The 13966-nt window shown below is 49.1% G+C and overlaps 1 protein-coding gene across 1 annotated transcript; it reads right to left on the bottom strand.

Annotated features, from left to right (window-relative positions):
- Positions 1–350: 350 nt before the first annotated feature.
- DAO (D-amino acid oxidase) lies at positions 351–13574 on the bottom strand. The gene is made up of 10 exons (XM_047088381.1): positions 13381–13574; positions 10704–10818; positions 9356–9432; positions 7771–7836; positions 6028–6082; positions 4708–4812; positions 3725–3807; positions 2690–2807; positions 2055–2153; positions 351–797 (listed from the first exon to the last, which is right to left on the bottom strand). Exons 1-10 carry the CDS (start codon positions 13572–13574, stop codon positions 666–668), a joined length of 1044 nt encoding a protein of 347 aa, XP_046944337.1. The 3' UTR covers positions 351–665.
- Positions 13575–13966: the final 392 nt, after the last annotated feature.

Genomic DNA, 13966 nt, shown 5'->3' with positions numbered 1-13966 from the left:
GCATGGGTGCTCTGGCCAAAAAGGTTTCCGGAGCCAAATGCGTTTAGGAAGGCTGGGTGAAGGAACATCAGATAAATGTCTTTGCTGCAGGACTTCCCAGAACCTTTAATATGTTAGTAATTTGTCGTCAGGTCACCTGACCTAACCTAAATGGTCCTCAATTTTCTGCTTGCCCCTTTCATTTCCCTTTTTTAAAAATGTGTATTTTTGAGACAGAGAGAGAAAGAGAGCAGGGGAGGGGCGGGGGGGGGCAGAGGATCAACAGTGGGCTTCGTGCTAACGGCACGTAGCCTGGTGTGGGGCTCAAAACCATGAACTGTGAGATCATGACCTGAGCGGAAGTTGGATGCTGAGCCACCCAGGCGCTCCGCCCCTTCGATTTTCTGAGCTTTCCTTTCTTCTAAGGACTCGCAGTATAATGGCCCCCAACTGCTCTTCAGACTGTCAGGCCCAGAGTGGGTGGAGAGACCCCAGGGATCAAAGGGAGCCCCAGATAGGGATGGACTCGCCTCCAGAAATGGCCTTGGGATCTTCCTCTCCTCTGGTACTTCTTGCAGAAAGGAGCCAGGGCTGAAGTGGAGAAGAGACAGCTTAGAGGGGGCTACACTGATTGGTTGGCCGAGGGGAGCGGGGAGTCCTTGGGGAGGTGGTGGTTACTGGTGTTTTCAGAGGTGAGGTGGTGGCATCTTGAGCAACTTCCTTTCTTCCAGAATTTTCCCAAAGAGCTTGGCTGCCTCCAGGGCACAGCCCCAGTGGATAGTGAGCCCGTAGCCTCCATGGCCATAGTTGTGGATGACCTGGGAGAGGTAAGAGAGACGGGAGCCCCGTGCATCCTGGAAGACTCGGGAGCTTCCTGCAGAGTTCTGGGTGAAGCCAGAGGGCAGCAGGGGGCCTCTCGGCTCCCTGGAGGGATGGTGGGGCCCCAGGAACACCAGTAAAGTGACTGGGGAACTGGAGGGTCGACATCCTAGGTTCTCTTTTGCTTAGGAGATGGACCTGCTTTAGGCACTCAGCACAGGAAATGTAGAATCGTCTAGAACTTGAGGTCAGGGATTCCCCTCTCCCAAATTGTTTGAAGTTCCCTACATCACCTTTCTCACCCGCATCCTGCTCCGGAATGCCAAACCTCCTGTATTAATAGATAGACTCTTCTACCTATCTCGGGGGTTGGGGGAGGGGAAGATAGGTGGGGCCAACATATGGGTGGACTCTGCTTAGCATGCTAATTCATCCTAGGGACAGAGGCAAGACCCCTGGGGACTTTTTTAAAGCCAAAATCATTGGCAGGGAGTTTGACTCTATACGTGACGCTTTCCTCTGTATGTGTGCACATGTGCACGCAAGCACGCACACACACACACGCGCACACACACACACACATGCACAAAGGTGCACGCCACATGCCCGCGATAAGGGAGGAAGGATGACCTATCTACCTAAGGAGGATTCTTTTCCTTTGGGGACCCCAGCTACTCAGGTCAGTTCCTTCAGCCCAGGACAACTTCTGCCACCTCAGTAAAGCCCAGTTCCTACCGCATAAGAGGAAACGTCAAAGAGGGACCCCAGAGAGATGATGGGGCAGCCACAAATGGGCATCTGAGAAACGGCTCTGGAGTCAAAACCACATCCCAGCCGTGCCCCGCACTAGCTGTCTGATTTAGGCAGAGGATTCCACCTGCTAGACCCCCGATTTCCTCATCTGAAGCATGGGGGACACAGTCCCTATCCCCAAGAGCTGTAGAGGAGATTCAGTAAGGTTGTTCGTGTCATGAACACAAAGCAGGCTCAGTAAGTACCCACTTCCCTTCTACTCGACCACAGGCTTTGACACCCTGAGGCACACCGCCCTCTATGCAACCTTCGGCAGGTCCTTTCCCATCACTGAGCCTCAGTTTCTTTATAGAGGAGGGGATGTCAGCCAGTGTTGTTCTTTCCTTGCAGCAGGCTGTGTGGAGCCACACTGCATTTCCCAGAGCCCCCTTACGGGTAAGGGAAATGCCAGAGCCCCCTTACGGGTAAGGGAGGCCCTTGCTTTCCTCATCAGGAGAGCATACCTCTGTGTTTGAAGATGCAAAACGAAGCTGTTCTCTTTCTAGCCGAATCTGGGGGCGCACTGGCCGGAGGCCAGTCAACTCAGCAACAATTTTTGCATCCTGGAAAAAAAAGTGTTAGTAATTCATCTCCAGATATTTTTTTTTTCCTGCTGCCATTTTTAGATGGTAGGGTTAGCTCTTGGAACCTCATTATCATCACCACCACCACCAGCCATCACCATGATGTCACCGGCCACCCCCTCCTCACCATCATTATCACTATACTGAGCATATTCATTACCAGTCAATACCACCATCACTTCCGCCCCACCCTCATCAATATAACGTTTGTCACTGCTACCATCAGACAAATGTAAACACTGAGATCCCTACAACGGATACATCTGCTCCTTGTGAAGACAGACGAAGGTGGTTTTAGGGAAGTCCCCACAGAAGACAGCCACTCTTAGCCACAGACGGGTGTCAGCAGCTCACAGCAGGACTTCCTTGTACGTTATCAAATTCGGGTGTCTTCCACGGTCCCTCGTTAGAAGAAGTTTGCCCAGTTATCCCAGTGGGAGGTATCTTCCCATACTCAAGGGGTCTCATGGTCAAGCTGCCCAGACCCGAGTCTGCCAGGACCCCTCCCACCTTACCTGCAGTGTGGGCTCCAGTCGGCAGCAGCCTTCCCAGATGGTGTTGTGGTCCTGGATGTTGTTTACCTCGCTCCAGTTCCCCAGCTGAAAGATGCCTCCAAGAGTCACTGCCTGGATCCTAGATAAAAGTGAAGGGCGTCAATGATGAGGGGAAATGAAGCCTTTGAGGTTAATGGGGGCCATGGGCATGCTCACCCTTACAACCATCTCTCCCTACATCCCCGCCGCCATCCACACCGTCAACACCACTGCAATTGCCCCTGGCCTCACCACCCACCAGCATCTCTGCCGTCAGCACCAATGTCACTGTCAACATCGTCACCTCTTCCGGTGCACAACGCGGTGACTATAGTTAGCGATCCTGTATTATAGACTTTAAAGTTGCTGAAAGAATAAGCCATAACATTCTCACTACGCACAGGGAAGATGTAATTGTGGGACCTGATGGGCGTGTCAGCTAACCTTACCGAGGTAATCATGTTGTAATACGTGCATATATCAAATCTTCGTGTACATCGTAAGCGTGCACAATATGTCAGTTATATCTTGATATCATCAAAAATACCAATCACTGCCATCATCACCGACCTCGTCATCGACACCACGCCCCGCCCCCCCATTAATGTCAGCGCCTGACCATCCTTGTCCCAGTCACCACCCCCAGGAAGTGGCTTCCCCATCAGTGACAACACAGCCACCATCGTCACTAACATCGTCACCTCTCCCCTGAATGTCATCATCGCCTTCGACCCATATCCCCTTTCCCACCGGCCCTCTCGTTATTTCCAGTCACACCGCTTCCGGGGTCCCTGCCCTCACACCCACCACCTTTGTCTCCAGTATCGCCACGCCTGTCGTCCAAAAGCTTGTTCAAGATAGAGCCCGGTTAAGGCCAAGTCTTGCCTTCCCAGGGATTTAGTGGCTCGACTTCACTTAGAAAACACTGGGAGAAAAAGCTTTCAGGGACTTGGGGTGGGCAGCATAAAGAGGGCATGAAGGTGCCCCTTGTTCTGTCCTAAGACGTCAGATTCTTACCCTGGGATGATGTACGGGGACTTGTAGATGCCTTTCTCTGGGTCATGGGTGATAATGAAGTGCTTCATCCAAGGGGCATCCACCTGTTGATTGAGGACAGATAAGTCTCATCAGGGGAGCCGGATCACTGGGCTTCCCTGCCCTTCTCCTCTCTGTGCCCAGATGTTCCGACAAGGGTGGCAGAGCCGATTCCCAAGCCCACTCCTGACCCCTCTGCCCCGCCTCTGTGCTGACTTCCTTGCTCTTACGGGAAGAGCCACCCCTGCTCCCTGAAATTGCACACATTCTCGCCTGCATGACCACAGAGAAGCCCAGCACACGTGTGCCGCTCCACGTACACATCAGCCCACATCAGGAACACATGTACACTCAACATGGGCGGGTGTACACACCCACACCCACAAAAAGGCACCCTGCACGCATGTGCACACATACACAGTGAGAGGCAACGTGGATGATGTTGACACACACAGGCTCTGAAACCAGGTTGCCTGGGTTCCAATCCCAATCCCACAGCTCACTCCTGTGTGAACTTGTGTGCATATTACTTAATTCCTCCGTGCCTCGTGTTTCCCCATCTGTAAAATAGCAATGGCCATGTGTAGACCCCATCTCAAAGGGTTCTGGTAAGCACTAAATTAAGAACACAATAAAGTGCTCAGGCCTATACCTAATAACATTCCATAAACGCTTGCCCTTTTCATTATATTACAAGAATATGCAACTCCCGCGTATGTACATTTACACCCATGCTTTGCCGTATTAAGGAACAACAACAACAACCACCACCAAAGAGAATGTTTGGAGGAATCATGTTTCTTGGTCCTTCTTGTTTCTTTAAGATGCCAGTTGCCTGAAATCTGCGAGGCTCCTCTAACAGATGTCCCCGATGCATCCTCTATCTTTGGAGAGGAAATAAGCAGGCAGCTACAATCTCTCTATGAAGAAAAGCAGGAAGTTCCATCCCTCATCTTCACACTCACCTTAATGATCTGTCCCCGGCCTGGCTGCAGCAGGGGGTCCGGTTGCAATGACCCAGCCCACACCCCGGTGCAGTTGATAATTACATCGGCACCTCCTCTTGCTACCTGGCAGCGATGAACAGAGCAGGTGGCGTGGGAAGGGGTGAGGCCCCTGGTATCGCTTACCCCCTCCTTCCCCCTGCCCTTTACCCTGCAGCTCCCTGCAGAAAAGCGGGGAGCGGGCTCAGTGAGGAATCCGCGGAACTGCCTCCAAATCTCCACTCTGCCATTTACCCGCTATGTGACCTCAGAAAGGTTCCATCACCACCTCAGGGCCCAGCTGCCTCCGCTGTAAAGCAGGGCTGGTAATATCTGTTCTTAGGCTGTGCGAGGATCCAATGTGACCCTGGATGTCAAAGTGCTTGGGAAGGAGTACTGTGGAAGGGGGGAGCCTTCTTGGAAGCTCCCAGAAGAAGTCAGATGCAGAGAGAGTTCTCTTCTTCCTTCTGACTCCTTTTGATTTTCATTCTCTTGCCTCACCCTCTGCTAAGGCACTTTCAGAAGGCATGTTGGAGCCCCTGGCTCTGCATGTGTGGGATGCTTGACAGCTCAAGGATGTAACCTCATGGGCACCCAAACACCCAGCCCAGCCCGTGACTCCCTTCACAGGTTTGTCGTGGGACACACACATTGGAAGCATTGTTATTGTTCAAGAACCAGTTTTTGCTACACTGGCCTGTGAACTCCTTGGGAATAAGTGCTGTTTCTAAGTCAGCATGGATTCCAAGTGCCCAGTAGGGCTCGATCCGGAGGAGGTACTCATTATATAATGCTGGTAGCTGCAGGTACTGAGCACAATTCTAGGTGCTAGGATTGAGTGAAGTCATACAGCAAAGCTCCTGGCATATAGCCAGTGCCTGATGAGGATAGCTGTTATTGATGGTGGTGTTACTCTGGAGCTGAGTCAGCTGAGAGCCTTGACTTTGCAGAAACATTAACCCTGATTTAGGTAGGAAGCAACCAAGTGTCTGGAATTCAAGAGTGGGGTGCAGCTGATACTGGTAAGAGGCAGCCAGCTCTCTGGGCCTAAAACCCTCCGTGGCTTAGAGGTAGATTTGCCTCCAATGGCCACCATAATCCCACTGTCCCTTTGTTCCTGCCACCAACATCAAGACAGAATGCTTGAGTCCTTCTGGGATTGAAGAAAGGCCTGGTGACTGGGACAGGCCTCAGGGGATCCTGGGCGCCCAACAAGGAGCCCCCCAGTCCAGCACCAGGAAGCAGAGGCCTCCCGTCCTCACCTCCCTCCCATATCCAGCCCCTTCCAGCCTTGCAACTCACCTCCTCAAAAGACTCCACCTTCTTCTGGAAGAATTTCACTCCCCTCTCAGTTAACCTGGGTGATCAGACACATCAAAAAAAAAAACAAAAAACAAAAAACCCAGGACTCAGTTATTTGTCCCATCTCTCCAAGAGGATGGCATGGGAGATGTTTCCCAAAGAACCTTCTGTGGACATTAGTCCCACAGGTTGCTCCTGGAGAACATGGCTGTGTTGTCAGGTCAGTTCATGAGCACCTTGATAGACTGGTGGTCCATGAAATGTCCCTTGGGAAACCTGAGATGGTCCAAGCCCCTGGTCGGGCAGATGGTGATGAAAGAAGGGCCTTGTTGAAGGTCGTACAGTGAGTCAATGATGGGATTGGGACGTAACGTAAGCCCAGGCGTGTTGGCTCAAAACTCATCCTACTACTACTATATTGCTTTATACCATTAAGGAGAGCGAGATGCGGGGTGGAAGCAGGGTTGGACCAATGCTAAACGCCCCTTTGTCAGAAGCAGGGCATGAGGAGGAAGGTGGGCTGGGGACATCCACCCCTCCCTCAAAATGTCCCAGAGGGAAAAATATCTGTCATTGTTAGAGACGCAGTAGAAACATCAAAAGAACAGGAAGGAAATCCTGTGAAAAGTGAAGCATGACTTCAGGACTATTTTATCTACATAATTCCCTGAAGATAGAAAAAGTGGGAACTTACTGTCTAGGAAGAAGCTAGGCAGGAGTCAGAGGTATCCTAAGGTTAGGAGAGATAACTACTTTTTTTTTTTTTTTTTTTTGCTTTTTGGTTGTTTCCAAACCTGGCTGATAATTAGAATCACACAAATTTCTAAGCCCCCACTCCAGAGGATCTGATTCAATAGATTTGAAGTGGGGTCCTGAAATCTATATCTTTTAAAAGCTCCCCAGGTCATTTGATAAATGCTCCCATCCATTCTAGATTTTTAAAAATCTTTTTTTTTTCAACGTTTTTTATTTATTTTTGGGACAGGGAGAGACAGAGCATGAACGGGGGAGGGGCAGAGAGAGAGGGAGACACAGAATCGGAAACAGGCTCCAGGCTCCGAGCCATCAGCCCAGAGCCTGACGCGGGGCTCGAACTCCCGGACCGTGAGATCGTGTCCTGGCTGAAGTCGGACGCTTAACCGACTGCGCCACCCAGGCGCCCCCATTCTAGATTTTTAAAAATCTTAATAAAACAGTAATATATAGGAAATATGGAATCTTCGTTAAGATGACTATCAATATAAAAATGTCTCTCAAAGCTAGTGTTTGCTAATTTAGAACACTGTAAGATTCCTGTTACCATCAGGAACAAGACAGGGACACCCACTATCCCCTGTGTTAGTTACCATTGTTCTGGAGGTACTGACCACAACAGTTAGACGAGAAAAAACATGAGGTATAAAAATAAAAATAAAAAACTTATGTTTTGCGGGTGACGTAAATGTATCTGGAAACCTCAAGAGAATCCATTAAAACTACTCCACAAACATTATGTATTTTGGGTGAGGTCAACAATAAATATCACATGTAAAGAGCTGCCCAGATGGTTCTGGTGCCCAGTCAGGTGTGGGAACCTTGGTTTTAGTGCACCGGAGTCATCGGAACCAAGGATAGCTCCCACCAAGTCTGAGTGTTCTTTAACATTTGGGGCTGGTCGATACAAAGACAAATCCCATGAACAATTGTCTACCACACCCTGGTCCCCGTAAGGTGCTTTCCTAAAACTAAAGTTGAAATTCTCACCTTTCAGTCAGCCACTGTAGATACCTCCTCCCTTCCACAATCAGGCTTGTGTTGAACCAGCCGTAGCTAGAGTAAGAACAGGTAAGAGTGGGAATAAAGAATCAGAATCAGAGCTATGTTAGAAGCCTTTCAAATGGAGCTGTGAGCAGTCTCTTTTTTTTTGGGGGGGGGGGGTGGCAAGGGTAGAGGCAGGACCACTGAGTGAAGTTCGAACAGGGACTGGTTTTCAGTGCAAGGAAAATTTTTCTATCAGAAAATCTATCCCACAGGTGTGTTGTTTTGAAGGGGCACATGAACTCCAATATTTATAGCAGCACTATTGACAATAGCCAAAGTATGGAAAGAGCCCAAATGTCTACTGACAGATGAACGGGTAAAGAAGATTTGGTGTGTGTGTGTGTGTGTGTGTGTGTATACACACATGAACAGTGGAGTATTGTGGAGTATTACTTGGCAATCAAAAAGAATTAAATCTTGCCATTTGCAACAACATGGATGGAACTAGAGTGTATTAGGCTAAGTGAAATTAGAGAAAGACAAATATCATATGACTTCACTTGTATGTGGAATTTAGGATACCAAACAGACGAACATAAGGGAAGGGAAGCAAAAATAATATAAAAGCAGGGAGGGGAACAAAACATAAGAGACTCTTAAATATAGACAACAAACGGTTGCTGGAGGGGTTATGGGTGGGGGGATGGGCCAAATGGGCAAGAGGCATTAAGGAAGACATTGGGATGAGCATTGGGTATTATATGTAGGGGATGAATCACTGGGTTTTACTCCTGATATCATTATTGTACTATATGCTGACTAGCCTGGATGTAAATTAAAAAACAAAACAAAACAGGGGTGCCTGGGTGGCTCAGTCAGTTAAGCGTCCAACTTCCGCTCAGGTCATGATCTCACGGTTTGTGGGTTTGAGCCCTGCCTCGGGCTCTGTGCTATCAGCTCAGAGCCTGGAGCCTGCTTTGGATTCTGTGTCTCCCTCTCTCTCTGCCCCTCCCCTGTTCATGCTCTGTCTCTTTCTCTCAAATAAATAAATAAATATTTTAAAAATTAAAAAAAAACAAATAATAGATGAATAAAAAATTTTTTAAAAATCCATCCCTGACATTAGAGTGTACAAGTGGAGATTGGACATGCATTTTTAGAGGAGATTCAGGCATGGGGTGGGTTGAGGGGAGGACCAAAGAGACATTAGGCTTCAAGGAAAAGAACAGAGGTGTTGGGGGTCACGCAGACTGGGTCGGAATCCCATTTTGGTCATTTGGCTGTGTGACCTTGGGAAGCCGCTTAGATTCTCTGAAGCTCCGTTTCGTCATCTAGAAAAGAGGGTGGCGATAGGGAGCTTCAGGGCTTCAGTTCTGTGGCTCCATATCCTCCACCGCCCCAGCCCAGGGCCCCGTTGAGGGGGTAGCTTCTCCAATAGAGCTGGACAGAGCACCAGGAGTCTCTGGTGCCGGTGGCTCTTGGCCTGGGATGGGACAGGAAGCTTGGTGTCTCCATCTTTCGCTGCCTCCTGGACGGATCCGTCTGAATCGTGGGACCGTAGCCCCTTCGCCCATGACAATAACCTCACCTGTAATCAGGGAACATGTCCAGGTCCCTGGGAGTCAGCGTCCGAAATCCCAGAACTGTGTTCTTCCACGAGGGATCCTGCCAAGGAAGGAGAGAAGGAGGCACAGGGATGAGTGAAAGTCAATAAAAACGGTAACAAAACTTAAACGACGCGTACTGCGTGGAAGGTGCACTTCGAAGCATTTTATTTATCCCACTCCCTTTAATATCCCCAGCAATCCACGGAGGCAGATACTATTCTCATCTCCGTTTTCACAGATGGGCCAGTTGAGGCTTCAGGAGGTGAAGTAACTTGTCTAAAGTCACACAGCTAATAAATGGTTGACCTGAGGTTTGAACCAATAATACAGTTGGGCTCCAGAGTCCATGGTCTTAACCGTGACGCTATACAAAGGAAAGGGGAGCGTGAGGCTGAGGGCAAGTGATAGGGTAAGAGTCAGAAATAAGAGAGAAAAAGAAGGTGACAGGGTTCCCAAGGGGTGAGAGTGCGAGGCAATAGAGAATAGGGTCAGACAACTTGGTGGAGGCTTGGGCCTGACTACAGACCACCTTGAATTCTCTGAGACTCCATTTTCTTGTCCGTAAAATGGAGTCAGTAATCACGCTTGGTCCCACGAAAGATAACAGACAATGCGGGTAATGCCCTTAGCTCGGTGCTGAACATTGACTAAGCCTTAGAGAGCTGGCCTGGGGTTCCGGGCATCCAGCCAGACTCCCCTCTTCCAGCAACCTGAGGACATCCCCCCAAGGCTGTGCCCTTCTTAGCACATTGGGCACCACGGGGGTCACAGAGGGCCTGGGTTCAAATCCCAGTTCTGCCACTTTGGTTCTCTGACTTTGAGCAAGTTACTGCTCCATTCCCCCGAGCCTCTATTTTCTCATCTGTGAAAAGAAGCCAATGCTAGTGCTGACTTGCCGGTGATAATGAGAATGAAACCAGTCACTAGTTGTAATGTAATTAGGACACGGCCTGGTACATAAAATGCGCTTCAGAAGTTTGCGCCACGCTGAGTGTTTTAATCTAGCTTAGTGAAAAGTCCTGGGACTTCCTGGGACCCAGGAAGCCTTGCGGCTGCCACGTGAAATCACCACCACTACAAGACGTGTCTGGGTTTGACTCAACCAGAGACCAGGTCCCCTACGTCATCAGAAAATTCTTTGGTCTCTGCCAATTTAAGAGCCAAATTGGAACCCGAAATAATTTTAAAGCAAAAAGAGAATTTAAAGTAAACCTGATTTGAATGCAAGAGTTGGTCCACCTACAAGGCTCAAAGTAACTCCCTGACTCGGGTCCCCAGCCCCGGTCTGTGCTCGAGGCTCTGCCCCATGGTCAAGGACTCCTCACTCACCGGAATAGCTTCATGGAAGAGGTTGTAGCCTGAGACTAGGGCCAGGCCCACGTTTGCGGCGTTGGGAGAATGGACGCGGCTCAGGAGATAGTCGAAGGTCTGCTGGTTCCAATCCCTGGAAGGATCCCCCAGAGTCTTGGTCACCTAATACCCTGAGCTGGACAAGAAAACTCTGAGGCTTGGCTTGTGTGGGGTTATGCTCACGCTGGTGGAGATATGTCCAAATCCAGAAATCTAGCCTGTTCACTCCTGCAAGCGTCCCAAATGCCTAAGGGGTTTTCCCCATCCCCAGACTTTCTAGTATTTCCCCATTCATAGGAAAGAGAAGGAAGGAACCATCTGGGGCCCACCTTGGGCCTGGGCTCGTGTAGCTGTGAGTTTAAAAGAAGGCTTTGGGGACGCCCAGGTGGCTTGGTCGGTTAAGCGTCCGACTCTCGATCATGATCTCACGTTTCCTGGGTTCGAGCCCCGTGTTGGGCTCCGCGCTGACAGTGTGCAGCCTGCTTGGGATTCTCTCTCTCTCCCTCTCTCTCTGCTCCTCCCCTGCTCTCTCTCTAACTTGCTCTCTCAAAATAAATAAATAAACACTTAAATAATAATAATAAACGAAGGCTTTGACCTGCTTGAGGCCTTCGAGCCCCACAGTTCAGGCTCACTCTGAGCACCCCCCATGTAAATGCCGACAGTAGACTGTGGCTCGTGGCTCCCAGACATTTTCCTTCTCTTCTTCGTGGGCACAGAGCCCAGGTACATCTCCCGGACTCCCGTGCAGCCAGCGTGGCTATGTGGCTGCGTTCTGGCCAATGGACTGCACGTGCGGTCCTTATGCTGTGCTCCTTCTGGAAGCACGGCGTACCGACATCAGAAGGCACAGTGGCCACGTCAGAAGCCACAGAGAAGGACAGCAGAGCTATGAGATGCAAGGAGCCTGGGCCCCTGAATTGCCACCCACTGATCAGGAGCGTTGGTTTGGGAATGTACGGGAGAATGTAACTTTGGTCTGAGTTGTTATGTACTTGTGGACTTCTGAAGCTGCCAGCAGTTTCTAAACAGACATAATAACCTTTTCAACGTCCTTGTTAAACCTGAGCATCCATCCACCCACTGACAAGTACTCCTGATCCAGAGGTTCCTCCAAAAGTTAAAAATAGAACCACGCTAGGAGCCAGTAATCACACTACTGGGTATTTACCCAGAGACTACAAAAACACTAATTCAAATGGATACATGCGTCCTGATGTTCATGGCAGCATTATTTGCAATCGCCAAGATATGGAAGCAGTCCCAGCGCCCATCGGTTGATGAATGGATAAAGAAGATGTGGTCTATATATACACAGTGGAATATTACTCAGCCATAAACAAGAACGAAGTCTTGCCGTTTGCGACGACACGGATGGAGCTAGAGAGTATTATGCTAAGTGAAATAGATCAGAGAAAGACAAATACAATACGATTCCACTCATATGTGGAATTTAAAAAACCAAACAAGTGAGCAAAGAGGGAAAAAGAGAGAGAGAGAGAGACAACCCAAAAAACAGACTCCTAACTGTGGAGATTATGCTGATGGTTGCCAAACAGGAGGGGTGGGTGGGGGGTGGGGGAAAGAGGTGATGGGGGTTAAGGAGCGAGCTTGTTGTGACGGGTGCCACATATTGTATGAAAGTGTTGAATTACTATGTCGTACACCTGAAACTAATGTAACACTGCATTTTAACTACCTGGAATTAAAATAAAAAACTAAAATAAAATATATAAAATAATATAATAATTATAAAAAATATTAATTATAATAATTTTGATTAATATAATTTTAATACAATTTAATATAATTTTAATATAATATATAATTTTAATTAATATAACTTTAATTATAATAGAAATAAAATAAATAAAAAAACCCGCTAAATAAAAATGACTAGTAAGTGTCACAATGGGCAAATTCAGGAGAAACAGATCTATAACCTATTAAATATAGCTAAGAGACTATTAAAGATAGCAATTAGAATGAGTTCAAAAGAATTGAAAGGCCCCCTTATGAATTTATATATGGAAGAAAATATGTGTCTGAGGGCAAAATTGTTCCCTACAGCACTCAACATTGAAAACTTTAGTGAATTTTGTCCTTCTTTGCAACTATTGCTGGGATTTGAAGGCTCTGTTTTCTGTTAGCCACTGGGGAAATCAGATGAAAGTGACCTTTAAAATTTTTTTTAGTGTTTTTTTAATTTGTTTTTGAGACGGAGAGAGACAGAGCGTGAGCAGGGGAGGGGCAGAGAGAGAGAAAGAGACACAGAATCCGAAGCAGGCTCCAGGCTCCGAGCGGCCAGCACAGAGCCCGACGCGGGGCTCGAACCCACGAACTGGGAGATCATGACCTGAGCCGAAGTCGGATGCTCAACCGACTGAGCCACCCAGGCGCCCCTGGATGAAAATGGCCTTTAAATAAATAATTATAAACTAGGGGGGAAAAAAAACCCAAAAGTATTCCTGATCACATGGATCACGTGAGGAATGGAGGAAATCCTCCATTGGGCACACAGTAGGGCTTAATGCTTATTAGTATTTTCTTCCAAGTCTTGACAAGGAGCTTGTTCTCGGTGATGGGAACCCGGAGCATCCCCTCATCAGAGTCAGCCCCTCCAGTCCCCGGGCCAGTCTCTGAGACCCTCACTCACGCCTCCTGTGGGTTTCTGGGGTCCGAGAGGTAGGGCTGACAGAGGCCGGCCGCCACGTCGGTGTTGGTGAGCGGGGTGAAGCGATCTGCGTAGACCCTCATGTCCAGGGATGGCAGGACTGATCGGTAGCGCTCGTGGATGCAGAGGGCGGTGGACAGCCCGATGACACCCGCTCCGATCACTACCACGCGCATCGTGTCGGCCTGCGGGACGGAAGGGTTGAAGTGTGCCGTTACCGCCATCACCGCTATCCCCTGAAAGCTTAGAAAGTGCCAGATACCGCCAAGCCCCTTCTGTACCTAGCCCTCTTGATGACCCTCACGAACGGAAAAAAGTTGAAACACAGAGAGGCCAAGCAACTTGCCCCAGGTCACACAGCGGGGAAGGGATGCCGCTCTGGTTGGGGAGCCTCCCCGGATACCCTGCCCCAGCCCGGGGATATAAAAAGGACGGAGCAGAGGGCCTGGCTGCGGGCTGGGAGTCTAGCCATCGGGACAATGGGCTCTAGCTTCAAGTCTCGTACCTCAACTCTGCCACCTACTGGCCATTGACGGTGAAACGAGACTTCAACTTCCGATAAATGGGA

The sequence above is a fragment of the Lynx rufus genome, unplaced genomic scaffold (genome assembly GCF_022079265.1).
Source record: "Lynx rufus isolate CCGP_SWC_20201006 ecotype Redwood Valley unplaced genomic scaffold, mLynRuf1.p SCAF_24, whole genome shotgun sequence".
In the NCBI taxonomy this organism is placed as follows: Eukaryota; Metazoa; Chordata; class Mammalia; order Carnivora; family Felidae; genus Lynx; species Lynx rufus.
Note: the sequence above shows the minus strand (reverse complement) of the source record. Positions and strands in the feature narration are given on the sequence as shown.

What these genes read in the sequence shown, in the direction of transcription:
- DAO (XM_047088381.1), bottom strand. Translation starts at nt 13,574, where the DNA reads ATGCGCGTGGTAGTGATCGGAGCGGGTGTCATCGGGCTGTCCACCGCC. An exon ending in TCTTCCATGAAGCTATTCCG is followed by an intron (nt 9,433 to 10,703) that starts GTGAGTGAGGAG and finishes CTTCCTTGGCAG; the next exon opens with GATCCCTCGTGGAAGAACAC. An exon ending in GCCGGGGACAGATCATTAAG is followed by an intron (nt 3,808 to 4,707) that starts GTGAGTGTGAAG and finishes CTCAATCAACAG; the next exon opens with GTGGATGCCCCTTGGATGAA.